This window comes from Martes martes (assembly GCF_963455335.1).
Source record: "Martes martes genome assembly, chromosome: 2".
In the NCBI taxonomy this organism is placed as follows: domain Eukaryota; kingdom Metazoa; phylum Chordata; class Mammalia; order Carnivora; family Mustelidae; genus Martes; species Martes martes.
This window is the reverse complement of record NC_137889.1, coordinates 54821823-54841693: the sequence shown is the minus strand read 5'-3', so window position 1 is coordinate 54841693 and position 19871 is coordinate 54821823. Positions and strand designations below refer to the sequence as shown.

The following is a 19871-nucleotide window of genomic DNA, read 5'->3' as shown; positions in this document are numbered from 1 at the left end:
TTAACCCACTGAGCCACCGAGGCGCCCCCCAATGGGAGTACTTTAAACAGAGGGCATGGCTAGAGAGTTCTCCCATAAGAATGTTATTTGAATAAACTTGGGTTTGTTTGGAACTGGGCCTCTTTTTCTCAGGGTCAAGAACTACAAATTCTTGCTAAACTTTCAAGATCATCTTTTCCAATAAAAAATGTATATTTTCACGAGTTATGAATTATCTGGAATGTCAACATATAAATACTTTCTGGAAGGGGAAATGGGCAGAATGCTGGTGTATACCATCCAGGTCATCTCACTTTGTGGGAGCCAAATTAGAGTTTGTTTGGTGAGCTCAGGATTATGTCACACAGATTCTAGAGGGCTAGACCCTGGTAAAATCTGGTGAAATGTTCTAGTCCTAGAGCAGAGGATCCCAGTCTAACAGCTAGAATTTTCAAGTCCTTGAGACTCAGGTTTTTTTTTTTTTTTCCTCTGCTATTACTGCTGGCTATTCACTGACAACTTCTTCAGTGTTTCAAAAATGACTGAAAGTTGTCATACAGGATTGCTTCTCATACTCCACTTTTTCAGTTCCCTGGATATATTTGCCTCCTCCAACGTGCTGTACATGTGATCTTGGGGAACTCTGCCCTTTGGCATTTGGTATAAATTTTATGGAACCCACTCTCAAATTTCTTCGTGAGGGTCTTTTCTGGAAATACAGACCTTTTGTAGACATCTACAGTCCTCTATAAAGGAGTGAATGATTGAGCAAAACAAATAAATGTGATGGGATGCTTAAATATACAGCTTTTCTCCTCCCTGAAAAACAGATTTATATATAAAGGTACAGCTGTTTCATAGTAAATAACATACCCAAGCTGGAGCAAATTATATTTGAAAAGTTGTTAGTCACTAACCAAAGCTTGTTTCCCAGTTGTACCCCGAACAACAGATTATTAATATGATGTCATAAATTACTTTTAAAAATAATTATTTTGAACTTTTTCAGGCTGACATTAACGCTTTCTTGTCCAATGGATCTCAAGAATTTTCCAATGGATGTACAAACATGTATAATGCAACTGGAAAGTTGTAAGTACAGACAACTTACTTTTTCTGAACACTTTGAAAAAAGTAGTCAATACAAATTTATGGATAATGTAGATAATTTATAATTTTGTAACTGTTTTTGTCAGATATTTACCAAGCAGGCATGTTATCTGTCACTACATAATGAAAGTAATCTCTTTCAACACATGCTGTCTATACTATGATAAATAAATTGAGGGCCTAGGAATAACAGTTTTTAGGCTTGACAGACAGCTATATATCTCTATACAGATTATCAGAGGTAAAAAAGAAAATAATCATTAAAAACAAACCGCCATTTTTTAAATAGGGTACTTGTTAGAGACTAAGCATTTTGTATATGCTATGTTTAATACTCACAGAAAAGATATTGCTGTCCCCATGTTTCCACATATCAAAATGGTCATTTTGAGTGCTTGAGTACTGTGCTCCAATTTATGGAGGTGGGGACAACAAATCCTCTGGTTCCGAAGCATATGCCTCCTTTGAGCCATTTTGCTAAAGTTTATTCAGAGCGTACTCTGCTGGGTATGTTATACGTGTTATCTCAGGAGAAGAGAAATTTCTTACACTTTACCAGAGATTTATCCAAGCTTACAAGCATTCCTTTAAAATTTGTCGTCTTTCAGGGGCGCCTGGGTGGCTCAGTGGGTTGAAGCCTCTGCCTTCGGCTCAGGTCATGATCCCAGGATCCTGGGATCGAGCCCCACATCGGGCTCTCTGCTCAGCGGAGAGCCTGCTTCCCCCTCTCTCTCCGCCTGCCTCTCTGCCTACTTGTGATCTCTGTCTGTCAAATAAATAAATAAAATCTTTAAAAAAAATAAAATAAATAAAATAAATTTCTCGTCTTTCAGAGTGGATCCACCCGCATCACTGATTAAGGTTAACACAAACATTTCACGTCTTTCTCTTTCTTTGAACTTATCTGTAGAATCGACCCAAGCTTAATTGGTTTTCAACGTTTAACAACATAAAAATGTAAGCATGATGTAGTTTTCTTGTGGTTCTGTGTTATATCGGAGGAAAAAACGTCTGTTTAACATATTCCTTGAGGAAAACTGGAAGGTAGGTCTTCGGGGTCTCAGGTCTCAGAGGCAAGGTTTGTAATGTGGAGGAGCTGTCGCTAGATGGCGAGCCTACTTCATGGGGGAATGCGGCCACGCCTCTCCATTTGGTTTCTCTTCAATTAAGGAAGTGGAAATTCTCTTACTCTGATAGTAACTCCTTCTTGTTAAATTTAAATGCATGACTTTTATGAGTAGTTCTTAAGTGTGAAGCATACACATGAATAAAGTACTGAGCAAATGAAAGGAAAATAAAATAATGTCGTTTTAGTTAGGGGAACTATTTAGAAATCTAAGCGGAGAGGGGCAAAGAAAAGATTCCCAGCAGGGGATTTTTTTTTTTTTTTTTTTTTGGAGCCCTACCATGAAAGCATTTTGAGGACGGGCTGGTTCTGTATCTTGGTTGCACACTTGGGTACATAACATAGAAGGGTGTCAAGAAGGAAAATCATGTACAAAATAGTCGAAGACAAACTGTTGCCCTCATTACTAAACCAGGCATGGTGGATATTATCTAATAGGCAGGAAGGAATTGTTCAAGATTTAGGAGCAAGAAAATGAATCTTCTTTAAAGATTCTTTCAGCCAAATGAACGAAGGTTATTTAAGAAGGTTTCATAATATTCCAAAACAAAGAATAGGATTAGGGACAAAGGGGAATGATGTAGAGGGTAGAAACAGTAGAGGTTGATATCACAGGGGAGGCAAAATTTTATCTTCATCCTCTTACCCCTTTTCAGCGGGCCTTGAGAATTAAATAGGCATAAAACAGATTAACAGGAGTAAAGGATACAAATGTATTTAATGTAAGATTTATGTAACATGGGATCCCTCATAATGAAATGAAGACTCTGAGAATTGGCAAAACCTAAATGTTTTTATACCAGGTTGAACAAGGAGAGGCAATTATGAAAAGGTAGCTAAACTATGCAGGGAAGCTAAAGGAAGATAAAGAAGTATCTTAACGTGGTCTGTACCGAATTCTTTGGCTTCAATTCCCTATTGAAGATGTTTCTCTTTTCCTGGTATAGGGAACACTCCTGTTTTCAGGAAGAAAAAAAAAAAAAAAAGGAGATTAAAATGCCCTTCTAATATCTACTGTTTTTTCAAGTACCTTTAGTTCAAAATAATCCTTATGCTAAATGGACATACTTTAAAGTGGCAAAGTCTACTGTACTTTATTTGCTTAAATACAAAATAGATGTGAAGTCTCTGGGAGCAGATGAGTTCAGAGCTTAGGTAAATTGAATCATACTGGAAACATTAACGGAGGAAGAAAACATAGGATAAGAAGTAAACGTGGAAGGGAATATTGATAAATCTCATCTTAATATATTCACATTTTGGGGAATTTAGGTAAAAAACAAAAGGAAGATTTAGACCGGGGGATACACTATAAAAAGCCATAAAGAAAGTGGTTCAAACAATAAGATAACATTTCTGAAGGAGAGAATATAGAGGGAAACAAAGAAGAACAGACCCTTTAGAAATGCCTTCATTTAGAGATTGTTGGAAGGATTTCCAGTCAAGGGATGGTCATAGATAGCAAATTAAAAACAGTATCACTCAACCTCAAAAGAAAGTGCTGAGATCTGTTTAACAGTATCAAATGCTACAAAAAAAAATTTTTTTAAAGGTAATTGAATAAAGAGCCATTGTTATTGATGGCAAAGACAAATGTGATTAGAATGATGAGGGTCAAATCTGAAGTCCTCCAAAAAAAATTTTAAGTGCATGATGAGAAAGTGGGAGCAGTGAGGAAAATCTCCATGAATGTTAGTTACTAAAGAAAGATGCGAAAAAGTAGAGTGCCTGGGGGATAACTGGGTCACTGGGCTTCCTTTCTAGAATAAGGAAAGCATACTGCGTTATTTTACAGGACAAAAAGCTAACATAGCAAGACTTTTCATTGTTTCTGCCTTTCCCAGAACATTTCCAAATTAATCAAAAACTCAACATGGGAAAGCAGGGCCTCTTGCCTCCTCAGTCTTGTTTCTTATTTTCTTTATCAGGAATGAATAGATTGCCTCACACATCCCTTTCATATATTTCAGTCATTATACACTTCCTGCTCTCTTATTAAAAATTAATTGAGCTCACAATAGAGATGCTGTTTATCAAACATCATCAGCAGATGCTAAGAAAATCTTGTTGATGTAGAAGCTGCTGAAGTCAAATTTTTCCAGGTATTTTTTTGTAAACTCTTTTAGATCACCCTTTCTCTCTCCCTCCCTCCCTCCCTCCCTCCCTTCCTCTCTCTCTTCTTTCTTTCTTTCTATAATGGCTTAAAATGACAAGTTAACCTGCTGGAAAACAAGTTAACTTGCTAGAAAGCAAGAGCTATAAGGAACCTTGTGTCTTGATTGAGATCTGACTGCAAAAGGGAAAAAGGAAACAAATTGGTTTGAGAGGTGCAGAAAACAAGCAATAAAGACATATAATTTAAAGGCAAAGGCCTGTCATGATCCAACTTTCTTTTCTTTTTTTTTTTTTTAAAGAATTTATTTATTTATTTGACAGACAGAGATCACAAGTAGGCAGAGAGGTAGAGAGAGAGAGAGGAGGAAGCAGGCTCCCTGCCGAGCAGAGAGCGGGATGTGGGACTCGATCCCAGGACCCTGAGATCATGACCTGAGCCGAAGCAGAGGCTTAACTCACTGAGCCACACAGGTGCCCACGATCTAACTTTCTTAAGTTTAGTGAATGTTCCATGATGTCTGTCAATCGTCAGGACTGTTCAAGTGACCTGATGGATCTTTATTCATCTAAGAATCAACTGAAAAATATTTATCAAGTATCTAATATATTTCACTTGATATCTTGGGTGACACAACAATACTTAAAGCACAAAAGTCCCTGGTTTTAAGGACTTGAGGGGCACCTGGGTGGCTCTGTTGGTTAAGCCTCTACCTTTGGCTCAGGTCATGATACCAGGGTCCTAGAATCCAGTTCCAGGTAGGGCTTTCTGCTCAATGTGGAGCCTGTTTCTCCCTCTCCCTGTGCCTGCCACTCTCCCTGCTTTTGCTCTCTCTTCCTCTTTTGCTCTCTCCCTCTCTGTCAAATAAATAAATAAAATCTTAAAAAGAAGAAGAAGAAGAAGAAGAATTAGAAGAAGTAGTAGTAGTAGTTGGAGGACCAGTTGAGGAGTTCCTCATACAGATTTGCATTAAAAATGATAAGTAGATGTTAATGGATATTGTTGGTACAAAGAGAAGAATGATTAAGGCAAGAACAATGCCAAGAGTGAATAAATTACTTAGAAAAGTAATTTTGGTGCAAAAACAATGAATACTGTTATGCTGAAAAGAAATAAAAATTTTTTTAAAAAAGTATATTTTGTCTAAACTAGCCATGACCCCATACCTCTAAAAGTGTCTATTCGTGACTTGGACTTAAAACCCTGGGTGATACACAATTCCTAGTGTAGGGAGAAGCAAGTCACTGGGAAGAGGTGGGCAGGGAAAGTCCAGGGGAAGAGAAGTCCTGTGATGGAAATGGATGCGAAGACCAAAACCATGTATGAGCTAAAAATAGCATGAAGGAACAAAAATGGAGTAACTAACTTTCAAGCCAGAATTTAAAAATATTGATTCATCAAGTAGAACATGGGAAAGAAGAAAAATAAAAGAAATGAATATATATAGTATTAGGAAGCACAGAAAGAGCAAAAACAGCTTTCAGTTGTACCATAATTACAATAAATGTAGGGTGCCTGGTTGGTTCAGTCGGTTAAATGTCAACTGCTGATCTCAGCTCAGATCTTCATCTTATGATCATGAGTTCAAGCCCTATGTTAAAACAAAACAAAACAAAACAAACAACTTAAAAAAAACAACAAAATAAAAGCAAAGATTAAATTCACATAGCAAAATAAAGATGTTAACTAGATGTTAACAAATATTAAGACTCAACAATACGTTGTCAGCTAAACACTTTTTAAAAAAATTTTTAGGGGCATCTGGGTGGTTCAGTTGGTTAGGTGTCTGCCTTTGGCTCAGATCATGATCCCAGGATCCAGGGATCAAGCCCCACATCAGGCACCCAGCTTGGCAGGAAGCCTGCTTTCTCCCTCTCCCACTCCTCCTACCTGTGTTCCCCCTCTCACTCTTTCCCTCTCTCTCTATGTCAAATATATAAATTTTTAAAAAAAGAAAATAAAAAAATTTTTTTGCAAAAATATTTGGGAGAAAAAGACAGAAAAATGCATATTAGAGAAATGTGTCTAAAAAATCAAGGACGATAATTTCATATCAGGAAAAAATTATAGAAAAAATTGTGAGACACAAATGTTTGAGTAAAATGCCGATAAAGAAACAATATATAAATAAGCTATAATAATTATAAAAATATCTTCCATATAACTTCCAAATATATAAAGCAAAAAATCAGGCAGAATTACAATTTAAAAAAATAGATAAATCATTACTTTACTTGATAGTACAGGTACAGATACTGGAACAAAAGTAATTTATGGATAAAGAAAAAACTCATGGTTTGTTTTCAGGATACAAGAACAATTACAAAAAGTATATAGTAAGCCACAAAGGAAGCTTTAATAAATTCCTAAAAATCAACATCCGATGGGATGGGATCTCTCACTAAAATGAAATATGACTAATAAAAATATAAAATTACTATAAATTACTATGTATTAACATAAATTATAACATACTCCTAGACAAAGATAGACCAGGAAACCAACAGCATATAATAAGTGACTCCTTGTTTAAAGAAGAAATAAAGGAAAACTGCTTATAAATGACATTGAAGGTATTAACTCTCAAAATCTTGAGACCCAGCTAAAGCAATGTTCTGTACTAAAAGCTACTGAGGGGCACCTGGGTAGTTCAGTGGGTTAATACTCTGTCTTCGGCTCAGGTCATGATCTCAGGGTCCTGGGATCAAGCCCCGCATTGGGCTCTTTGCTCAGCGGGGAACCTGCTTCCCCCTCTCTCTCTGCCTGCCTCTCTGCCTACTTGGGATCTTCCTCTGTCTCTAGCAAATAAATAAATAAAATCTTGAGAAAAAAAAAAAAAAAACTACTGAGATAGGCCTTTGATTCAAGAAGACCAACAAGGGAAAACAGAGTATTCAAAGAATCACAAAAAACTCCCAATTGGTACTTTGAAAAGTTCAAGAACCTAGAGACACCTCTGAAGAAACTCGTCAAGGAAGAAAGAAATTAGGTTACATATAAGAGATACAGAGTGAAGAGGAAGAAGTGAAGGGAAGGAAATGATGGTAAATATACTAAATTGAAAACAATAAAGGAGAATCCTGAGCACTCCATCTTTTCCAGTTCTATCCACTGACCTGACATTAGAAAAGAACCTCAGGCAAAAGCTTTATTTGAAAAAGAGAATAAAGGGAAATCCACACTGCAGATAGCTAATTTCATCATAAATTAATGAGAAATTCAAAGAGCTGAGACAGTAATGGGGAAAACAGAGAACATTTTGAAGACTTTTTCAATGACTTGCCCAAGAATTAAGCATAAAGATGATTCTCTCAAATTTTCTCTTAATCACAATGATTAAATGTGGCTTCGGTTACATGAATTAGAAAAATGTAGGTGATTAATGGAGAAAGTAGTGCAGAAGCTGACTTCTGCTTAAATATGCTATGCTTCTTGTGAAACAATGGATTTCACTAGAAATTTATTTTGGATTACTGGGGTTTTACAATACAGCTAGAATAAGGAATGGTTGTGGAAATACAGAGAAATAAGGTTAGCAGTGTTGCTTAGAGGCATGAAGATAAATGAGATTTCTGAAGACAGTCTCAAAAATAAAGAACAGGAGAGAGGACAAAGAAGATGACTTCATTGAATTTAAGGAAAATTGAGGGACAAAAGGGAAGAATAAAACAGAGAAAGACAATGAAAAGTTCTTTGTGGCATTTTAACATGTTTCCTAGAGACTGTTTTTCAAATATTATTAACCTACTTGACTCATGGAGTATAGCATTCATATAGCTCTTTCACTGAACTTGGAAAAAATCAGGAAACCAAGGTTACTTTTTTTAATATTTAATTATAAATAGAAACATATTAGCTGCAATTCAAATATGTTTATCATAGTGATTCAGTTGCTGCCATTCAAAATCAAAATGAAATAGCCACAGTAAGACTGAAACTTTACCCTTAGATTAACCTAAACAAGCTAAATCTCATCACCGAGAATTCCTTTGCAGCCAAAGAAGAGAATGAGTCCCCATATATACAGGCGCACCTCATTTTACTGCATTTTGCTTTTTTGTGCTCACAGATATCATGGGGTCTTTTACAGATTGACAGTTGGTGGCAACTCTGCATCACGCTAGTCTGTAGGCACCATTTTGCAACAGCATTTTCTCACTTTGTGTCTCTGTGTCTCATTCTGATAAGTCTCATAATATTTCAAACTTTTTCATTATCATGATATTTGTTACAGTGATCTGTGATTACTGATCTTTGATGTTACTGCTGTCATTGTTTTGGGGCTCCATGATTGCACCCATATAAGATGGCGAACTCAATGGGTAATTGTATGTGTTCTGACTGCACCACTGACCAGCCATTGCCCATCTCTTTCCCTCTCCTTGGGCCTCCCTAGTCTCTGAGACATAATATTGAAATTAGGCCAGTTAATAACCCTACAGTGGCCTCTAAATATTCAAGTGAAAAGAAGGTTCACACACCTCTCTAAATCAAAGCCAGAAGTGATCCAGCTTAGTGAAGAATCCATGTTGAAAGCTGAGATAAGCGAAAGCTTGGGTCTCCTATGTTGGTCAACTAAGTTGTGAATACCAAGGAAAAATTTTTGAAGGAACTTAAAAGTGCTACTCAGTGAATACAAATGACAAGAAGGCAAAACAGCCTTATTGCTGATATGGAGAAAGTTTGAGTGGTCTGGACGGAAGATCAAACCAGCCATCACATTCCCTTCAACCAAAGCCTGATGCACATCAAGGCCATAACAGTCTTCAATTCTGTGAAGCCTGAGAAAGGTGGGGAAGCTAAAACAGAAAAGTTGGAAGCTAGCAGAAGTTGGTTCATAAGGTTTAAGGAAAGACATTGTCTCCATAACATGAAAAGGTAAAGTGAAGCAGTAAGTGCTGATGTAGAAGCTGCAGCAAGTTTTTCAGAAGATCCAGCTCAGTTCTTTAATGAAGGTGGCTACACTAAATAACAGATTTCCAATGTAGATGAAACAACATGTCATTGGAAGAAGATGCCATCTAGGATTTTTATAACTAGAAAGGAGAAGTCAATGCTTGGCTTCGAAGCTTAAAGAACAGGCTGACTGTCTTGTTAGGGGCTAAAGCAGCTGGTGACCTTAAGTTGAAGCCAACGCTCATTGACCATGCCAAAAATCCTAGAACCCTTAAGAACTACTGCTAAATCTATTCTGCCTGTGTTCTAACTTGAAAAACAAAGCCTGGATGCCAACACATCTGTTTATAACATAGTTTACTGAATATTTTAAGTGCATCATGAGACCTACTGCTCAGAAAAAAAGATCCCTTTCAAAATATGACTGCTCCTTGACCATGTACTTGGTCACCCAAGAGCCCTGATGGAGATGGACAATGACATTAGTGTTGGTTTCAAGCCTGCAAACACAATATCCATTCTGAAAGAGTAATTCTGACTTTCAAGTCTTATTATTTGAGAAATACATTTTGTAAGACTCTAGCTGCTATTCATAGTGATTCCTCTGATGGATCTGGGCAATAGAAATTGAAAACCTTCTGGAAAGGACTCACCGTTCTAGGTGCCATTAAGAACACTTACGATTCATGGGAAGAGATCAAAGTACCAACATGCAGAAGAATTTGGAAGAAGTTGATTCCACTCCTTCATGGAATACTTCTAGACTTCAGTGGAGGCAGTAACTGGAGATGTGGTGGAAATAGCAAGAGAACTAGAATTAGAAGTGGAGCCTGAAAATGGGACTGAATTGCTGCGATCTCATGATAGAACTGGAATGGATGAACTCTTTCTTATGGAGTGTTGTTGTTTTTTTTTTTTTTTTTTTTTTTTTGAGATGGAATCTGCTCCTGGTGAAGATGCTATGAAGATTGTTGAAATGACAACAAAGGATTTAGAATGTTACATAAATTTAGTCAATAGAGCAGCACCAAGTGTTTGTGGGGGTGGACTCTAGTTTGAAAAAAGTTCTTCTGTGGGGAAAATGTTTCCCAACAGCATCACATGCCACAGAGAAATCATAGATGAAATGAAGAGACAGCTGATGTGGCAAACTTCATTATTGTCTTATTTTAAGAAATTGCCACAGCCACCTCAACTGTCAGCAGCCACCGCATCAAGGCAAGACCCTCCACCAGCAAAAAAAAGCTGTGACTCACTGACAGCTCCGATGATGGTTAGCATTTTTTAGCAATAAAAACTTTTTAAATTAAGTTATGTACATTTTTGTTTTGTTTTTCTCTGGACTTAATGCTATTGCCCACTTACTAGACTAGAGTATAAACATAACTTTTATATGCACTGGGAAGCCAAAAAATTATTTGACTCCTTTTACTGCAATATTCACATTATTGCACTGATCTAGACCTAAACCTGCAAGGTATCTCTAGGGATGCCTGTAGGTTTGAAGTTCAAACATTTCCTTTATCAAATATAAAGGCCTGCCCCATGGAGAGTTTATTTGTCAAATCTCAACAGAATTTTACCCAATTGCTTTTATAAAAGCCAGAAGTTTAATATACTATTATGCCTCCAGTCTATAACATCCTCATTCACCCTCACGAGAGAATTCTAGAAGAAATACTGTGAATGCTTGCTGTTGGGTATAAAGAAATTGTATCGGTTTCATTTATCTTTCTAATACTCCTTTTTTTTTTTTTTTAGTGTCAAGTTCAGTTAGAAAATATCAGCGATTTACCATGACAATTTTCATCTCCAAAATTCACAGCAATAGAAACTCATTAAATATCAATAAAAAATATTAAGCCATATATGCTACAGAGAGAATTCTGCAATGAAGCCTTACTTTTCTTACATGTTTTATTTAATTTAAAAAATAGTGTGTGATTTGTGCCCCAATTTTTGTGTGTTATTGTTGGTAATGTGTAACATAATGAGTGACATTTCTACTAAAGATAAACTAAATATTAAAGAGACCACTAGCATTCCTTCTCAGAATTAGATTATATTACTACTGAAGTTCAGAATCTATTATATGACCTTTTTTTAAATTGGCTATATGAAGTAAAACATAAAGCTATCTTTTCAAAAGACAAATTTTCATTGATATCACAGTTTTGTTTATAAATGCATTTCATTTGCTTCACAAATTACTAGTCTCTGAGGGAAGGAAACACAGCTATGTTATAGCTTAGACTATGCCCCTAAGGGACTGACAGTGCAAACTGATGTGCAGGAATAAGGTGAGGGAAAAAACTAAAGATTTTAATTTTCAGCCTTTAGTTTATACCATAACAAAAATTTCTAAATTGACGATTTTTCCCCAAGTGAAAAAAGACAATGCAGATATTTTTTAATCTTGGAAGAACATCGAATGATAATTTCCTAACATCATCATAAACCATTGTTAGTTACAAAAAGACAAAGAAGACATGGGGTATATGAACTATCACTGTAATTCCTTATTTCATATCTAAAGAGGAATGTAGGTAACAGAACAGGAAAAACTCACCGATGCGAGAAATTTTAATTATTCATGTTAGAAAAGAAAATGAAAGGAAAGTCACTCAGGGAAGAGAGGACTCTTTCCACAAAGAAAGCAGCCTAAATCCCTAAAATCATAGGAAAAGGTCTTTTTAAGGTCAACTTAAAAAAAATACCGGCAAAAATTGTAAGAAGCTTCCAAAACATGCTTTAATGGGGTTTTTGGATAGAAGATGGGAGGTTTTTGCTATTTAATTTCCAGATTCATTTCAAAACCACATCTGATATGACTCAGACCAGTTTCTCTGGAATGCCAAGACTATTTAAGGAATTTGGTGAAGATTTTTGACTATTATTTCCTAATAATCTCTACTGTTTTCAAGCTCTTTCATAATTTAGCAAAGTGTGAATATTATTCAGAATAATACTATGCCTTTTGCCCGGCAAGTCAGAGATACGGACGATTCTTATTTTGCTAAGTATTACTGAAACCTCCGTGGTTACAATGTTAGTTAGAAAGCAAGTTTTCCCAAGACACAAATATTCACTAATGAACAAGCTACTTCTAAGGTTACTCCCCACTTAAACATTCCATCCTACCTAACCCCGCAACTGTTCTCTTCCAGTCTGGCCTCATCTTGGTAAGTTCACTTTTGCTGATCAGATATCTTAAACATAGGGTGATATCATAAAAACAGTGTAGTTACAAGTCTTACAAAAAGGTGATGCCACAGTACTTTTATTATCTTTTACACCTATTACCTGATTTAGTCCTAAGCACAACTTAATGAGATGGGTTTTATTTCCATTGTAAATATCAGCAAATTAAGGTTGAGAAAGGTTGAGTGACTTTCCCAAAGTCACACAATGAAGATGTGGACCAAGCAAACTTCTGTGAATTAATAACTCACAAACTTAAAACAAGCATTGGTCCTTTCAAAATCTATCCCTAGTAACCAAAATGAGAACCACTAGTATGGAATAATGGTTTATAGGTTAGTTATACCAGAGAGTTTTAGAGAAAGTGTAATTACTAAGAAGATAATTGAGCAGGCCTATAACTTAAAGGAAACCACATCAAACAACCTGGTTAATGGTAGGATTATTCAAATTAAATGCACAAATTGTACATAAAAATGTTTCAGTTAAATAGATTTTGACATAGCAGTTGTTCCTTGTCAGGTCAATAAAATTTACTTGAGTAATATTCCTCCTGGCAATAATCAGCAAGCATGTGCCAAGTGTAAGCATTTTCTTCCTTTCCGTTTTTTTTTTTTTTTTTTTAATTCCAGCTGCTAGTTAAGTACATCAGCATTTGCAAGCTGTGTCAAACCCAGAAATCTCAGCCTCTCTCTTTTTTTCTATTGATTGAGAAAGCTGGGCCAAACAGGATTCTAGGTCACTTAAAACTGAATGTTAAACTATAGTTATTTGATAATTCTCAAAACTGTTTTCAACTTAAATATATTCTCAGTCATATTCTCCCTTTGAATAAGTATTTCTTTTACATACTACTCATGGTAGAAAGTATTAAATAAACTTTTTTTTCCCCCTGTGGTCTTTTAAGCTGTTTTTTTTTTAAATGACCAAAGGTCATTTGATTTCTTTTAGTGACAATATAATACATTTGAATGATGTCTTCAAAATCAACATGTTTAGGGACACCGAGGTGGCTCATTCAGTTAAACTACTGACTCTTAATTTCGGCTTAGGTCATGATCTCAGGGTTATGAGATCGAGCCTCACTTTGGGTTATGTGCTCAGTGTAGAGTCTACTTGAGATTTTTATCTCTCCCTCTCCTTCTGCACCTACATCCCTACTCCCTGGCTTACACTCTCTCTCTCAAGTAAATAAATGAATAAAATCTTTAAAAAAATAATTTTAAAAATGAGCATGTTTATACAGGGAAATTTGTACCATAGAGATGATAAAACAAAGACATGCTTTAGCCTTGGCTCCCAATCTTCTGTACTAGTGTTAACCAATTTTGTTTGTCTCACGTGCTCTGTCTATGGTCACAGATATAAAAGAAGTATAAAAGACACAAATATAAAAGGCGTTTCAAACATTAAACTACAGAAAATTAAAAAGTGTTTTGCATATTAACATTGCAATTTTATTTCAGATTTAAGTAATTTTTCTAATGTGATGGGTATGGAACTATATCTCATTATATCTTCATCTCCCTTACATGGAATGTCCTCTTTTCCAATCATGACTCTTTCTTCTGTCTGTGGCCTGTTTAAGCTTTTCCTGATGTTTCTATGGAATTCTCTCTTTGTATTTATTTATGTGTTATTTTATAGATGTTAATGATAGTCTAACTTTATATTTCATAGTTCAGAGGGTTTTAAATACATATACATAATTAAATATCCCCTTTTCTTAATAAAGTATACCTTCTATATGCCAAAAACATTATGCATTTTTATAATACCCTTTTGTAAAAAATATTTTATTTATTTATTTGTCAGAGAGAGACAGAGAGTGACAGAAGCAGGGGGAACGGCAGACAGGGGAGAAGCAGGCTCCCCGCTGAGCAAGGAGTCCAATGTGGGGCTCAATTCCAGGACCCTGAGATCATGACCTGTGATGAAGCATCATGATGCTTAACCAACTGAGCCACCCAGACACCCCAGTGTTAGGCGTTTTAACTCAGAAATTGTGTAGCGTACCTTGTGTCTACATTTTCAATATGAGTGGATTTTATTTCTGTGTAACCCTTTTTCTAAATGTATAGAAAATTCTTCCATTATTATTTATCAAAATTTTTTTCTAGGGTAGATGCAAGATGAAAATTTCCCCTTAAATTTCTATACATAGGTCTGGTTCTGGCCTCTGTTCTACACCATTCCATCTAATTGGAACAAAGCCTCTATTCTGAAACCATTTGAATACTACAGCTTTATTTGTACACTTTGTCCTCTGTCAAACAGATCTGCTTCTTTACTTTTACTTTTCAAAGCTGCCTTTGCTATGTATATCCATTTGTACTTCAGGTTAGTTGATAATTACATTAGGATTTTTATTTAAGTGGAATTGATATTATAGAATAATTATTAATTATTGTCACAATAATGTGTCACAAGACCACAGCATGTTTCTGTCTTTATTTCCATCTTCTTCTCCATCTTTCAAAGACATTTAATTATTTGATTTTCACATTTCTTTGTTAACTCATTGCTATACATATTATATATTTTTGCTGAAATTGAGAATAAAAATTTGTTCATATTCATCTTAAATGATACAATAGCATTTAAATCCATATTTTAATATTATGAAGAAAAGACTTTGATATTAGTTACCCAGAGGTGAGCAGCTGAACTGCTAGAGCAGATAAAATCATAGGGTGAGGAAGACAGCAAAGTGAATTAAAGGGGGAATTCCCCATGACAATATTGGGAAATGGAAGTTCTTCCCACATGAATGAACCACGTTCACAAGAGGAAGAGGTGACAGAGTCTCTCTAGGTGCCTTGAGGACACTTTCCCCAACCCATCTGGGATTCAGTCAAGTGGGAAGACAGAGCAGTAAAATGATAAACACTTCTGAGGGGTTAGAGATATTTGAAAAAGGGAGATGTCCTGTGTCCATTTGAGAGGGGACCACCTTGTAGGGTGGCCACAGCCACATAGGCAGTCCTAACAACCAAAAATATATCAATGCAACATATGTCAAAACATAAGGAGATAGATGATAGAAGATTTGTAGGTAGCTCGGTGATAAGCTAAACCAGTAGTTCCTCTGTTTTTTATAGCTGTTACATTACTTGGAAGAGATCTAGAAATCCCCCAAATTCCACAAACATATAACATGGTTGGGAATCTCAATTTCTAAGAGATCTACCATGGGGCTGACAATAAAGTAGTTTCCATATCCTATTATTTCAGGGAATAAAAAAAAAATTAAAAAAATAAAAGAAACAAAGCCTGAAGTCTACATAAATGAAGATATGGTTGGAAGGTATGGCTGAAATTCTGTATCCTGGCAACAAAGGAAACTATCAAAGTACAATGATGCCAAGAGAACAGACCATATATTTTACCATCCTCAAATCTTGTTGGATGTGAGGGTCCAGCCCCAGACCCATGATGAAACATCTTGAAATGGAGGGCAGAAAGCACCAGTGAAATAACACAGATTAAAGTGGACTTGCACTCATTTCTCCTCATTGCCATGAGGGCACTGAAGCTCCTCCTTACCATTAGAGTAACCATGTAACTTATCATTAAAATGGGGACACTTAAGATCTTAAAAAAAAAAAAAAACCCTATCAGTTATAAGATATAGCAATTTTAGTATCTGTGGTACCTTTCTTTTAGTCTCTAAAGATTTTATTTATTTGTTTGTTTATTTATTTATTTGAGAGAGAGTGAGTGAGACAGACAAAGAAGGAGAGGGAATATGAAGCAGACTCTGCACTGAGCACAGAGCCTGACACGGGGCTCGATCCCACAGCCTCGAGATCACAACCTGAGCTGAAACCAAGAGTCAGACACTTCACCGACTGTACCAGCTCCTGATAGTGGTTTTTTTTTTTGTTTTGTTGTTTTTTTCTTTTAAATTAGCGGGTGAATTAAATAGTTCTGAACGGTTTCTTTTCAAAATATCCTTTCTACCTTGCAGACCCCCTCTCCTTACCCCGAACATGATCAAGGACCAGGGGGGCAGTATGCTCTCTCTCCTTCTGTCTCTTGATTCTTAAAATTAATAAACAAAAAAAATAAATAAGCAAACAGACAAGTAAACAAAATATATCCTTTATAAATAAATATATGCATGTATATTAAAGCAAATCAAAATAATTGGAATCATGTTAAACGTAATTTTTATATTAAATTTGAAATTGTTAACAGTCACTTGACCTTATAGACCCTAGATTATTATTTTCTTAGTAAGAAATTGTTCTCTATAGTTGAGGTAGCTCAACTCAATTATCTATACTTGATCATTTCAGAGCTTGATTTTATGTATTTTATATTGATATAGGTAACCATTTCAGCCCATGTATTTTTACAGATATTGTCTTTGTCTTGAATAAGAGTATCTTTTATCAAAAATAGGCTCTTAGGACAAAACTCAACCATAGTAGTTGTTTCTACTTAAGAAACATTTTTAATTCTTTGCCTAATTTAGATGCTGGGAAATATGTCTTCTTAATTCCATTTCCATTTCAATATTAGTTAACCAATTAAAAACAAGCAGTCAATACAGTCTTTCCATTTCCACAGTTATCAAATTACAATAAATATTGTATCATTTGAGACCTTTCTTTCTTTACGTTGTAGGGATCTCTGTTTAGAAGCTTCATTTTTATAATTGCTATTTACTAAAATCTTCAGAATCCAAAATTTTCGTGTTCCATTCATAAAAAAATTTCATTAAATATTTCCAACTAACTTTGAATACATGCAACCAAATTTAGAGAACCTATTTACCAAAAGTCCAATGTCCTTGTAGAACATATAAGTTGATTCATGAAGTAGTTCTTCAAATATTTAAATTTTAAAAAAAATTAGCTGATAACAAGCAATAAATAGAAAAAGCATGTTGTGCCATAACGAAATATAATTTTTAATTCAACATCAGCTTTGTCCCACACAAAAAAATTATATTTCAGGTACTCTGTTCCAATAAAAAAGTTATAAATGTTAACAACTACAGCTTCTCTTTCACTGATAGAGTGTCACAGTTTATGTGTGTAAAATAAATCATATGTGGGACGCCTGGGTGGCTCAGTTACTTAAGTGTTCAACTCTTCATTTCAGCTCAGGTCACGGTCTCAGGATCGTGAGATCAAGCCCCAAGTTAGGTTTCATGCTGGGCATGGAGTCTATTTAAGTTTCTCTCTCTCCCTCTCCCTCTGCCCCCTCCCCAACCCCCCACTCTTTCATTCTTTAAAAAAAATAAATAAATAAAAAATAAAATGAAATAAATCATATATGTGTTGTAAATAATTCCAAGAACACTGCAGCTCCACAGATCCTCCCCCCTTTTTTTTTAAGTTGCGCTATGCTCACCACAAGTGTAGCTACCATCTGTCATCATACAACACTATTACAATACCATTGACTCTATTCCCTATGCTGTACTTTTGTCTCTGTGACTTACTGGGCTTTTTTACAACAAAGATGAATTCCAACAAATATTTTATTCAGATCTATCACAAGCAAATTACATTTATTCTCAATGTTGAACTTTTTAAGTAAATGTAAGAGAGATTTCACAATAGAATTTATGATGACATTACATAGTTCATCTTCAACCAGTATAATTCCAAAAGCTTTACTTTGATTACAGAATTAGATTTAAAAATTAATTTAAAATTAATTTAACCAATTTTCTCTTTAAAGCAGGAAATGATACTGAAACAAGCCTAACGTCATTTAATTGCTTGCAAATTTCCTGTCATGCCGTTTTCCAAGAAAAAATGAATTTAAAAAAGAATGAAATTAATTCAGAAAAACAATGATTTTATCTACATAAAAACTGATTTTTTCATAGAGTAATGTGTAAATCCTGCCCTACAAATGCACGTGTCAGATAACTGTCTTTGGGCAGCATTCTTAAAAGGACTGTAATGTTTGAAATCGATGTTGATGTGTTTTTAGCTCTATGTGTCTCATGGCTTTTTATGTAGGCAGAGCTTTTGTGAATGTTAAATATAAACCATGTCTTGTTTAAGTTGCACATTCATCATGAACCTTCTTGTAAAATGGAATTCGGTGCTTAATTTTTCAATAAATATTGAACTTTCACTTCTTTTAGCCCCTTGCTGCCAGAAGGATTTATTGCAAGATTTAAGAGTGTTGCCAAATAATAAAATAAGTGTAGGTTTCAGAGCGTTCAGATTGCTTTCTGTATGGCCCATAGCAGCACTACTTTGCTTTCACTGACAAGGAACTTATAATTTTCCGTGACACTTGGATACTTTCACTGACACTTCACAGATGTCACAGGTTTGTACACCACGTGGGCAGCAGGGGAGAAAAGTTGAACACTTCCACCACCACTCAGATCAGGAGTCAGCTGCCTCTGAAAGGGACACGCTAGTTTTTTTGCTACTGAAAGGGTCTGGTAAAGATGGACCATTCCTGATATTTGCTGTTGTACAGATTTAACATAATATTAATTTAAGATAGTAAAATAGTCTCATACTCTTACGCCATGGGAGAGTCTAGAAGTAAAACTGAAGGATCTATTGAACCAACAATGATGTATTTTAAAACAGTGCTTAATAATACCTAATCTAAAAATGAGAAATCTAGGGGTAGCTCAGTAGGTTAAGTGTCTGCCTTCGGCTCAGGTCATGATCCAGGAGTCCTGGGTTCCAGTCCCCTATTGGGCTGCTGGCTCAGCGGGGAGACTTGCTTCTCCCTCTCATCCCTGCTCCCGCCCTCTCTCACTATCTAGGTCTCTGTCTCTCTCTAAAATAAATAAATAAAATCTTAAAAAAAAAAAAAATTAGAACAAGTGCTGAGAGGATCAGAGGGAAAAAAGAGTAATGTGGGGTTGCCTTGGCAAACCAAGGTATGTAATTTTAATATCATCTATATATAGGTGACTCTCAAAGATTTATCTTCAATCTTGACCTCACTTTCAATATATAAGTGTGATTTCAAGTATTTTTGACACACAAGTCAATGTCAGATTATGACAACATCTGCATCTCTGGCTGATACCTTAAGCTCAAGGTAGTCCCAAATAAGATCATCATATGTGAGAGCACACACACACACACACATGCACACATACACCTCCCCTGCCTCCTTCTCCACTTTTAATTCAAATATTCAAACAACCTGCTATATGCCATGTAATATTTTAGGTACTGAAAAATACGTCAGTGACTAAAATGGAATCATCTAAGCTTTTATGAAGTTTCAGTCGTAGGAGGCCAGGTAGAAAAATGCCCCCCAAATTGATGACTATATACAATGTCAAATAAAGATAAGTTCTATGGGAAAAGTGAATTAAAAAAACTAACGCTGACTAACTGGACAAAAATCTTTTTATAAGACAGTCAGAGAAGGCTACTCTAATGACATGAGATGTAAGTTAAAGACTGCGGCATAGCTACTTATCAGTGACTTAGAGTTGAA

The 19871-nt window shown here is 35.5% G+C and overlaps 1 protein-coding gene across 2 annotated transcripts in view; it reads left to right on the top strand.

Moving 5' to 3' along the window:
• The window catches only part of GLRA3 (glycine receptor alpha 3), a gene marked incomplete at both ends in the record, with an annotated part of 181118 nt that overhangs the window by 113944 nt on the left and 47303 nt on the right, over positions 1-19871 (top strand). For both annotated transcript variants that reach the window (XM_080797670.1, XM_080797669.1), the window contains one exon: positions 989-1071. In XM_080797670.1, coding sequence (XP_080653796.1) covers positions 989-1071 — 83 coding nt within the window. The remainder of the gene's footprint in view (positions 1-988; positions 1072-19871) is intronic.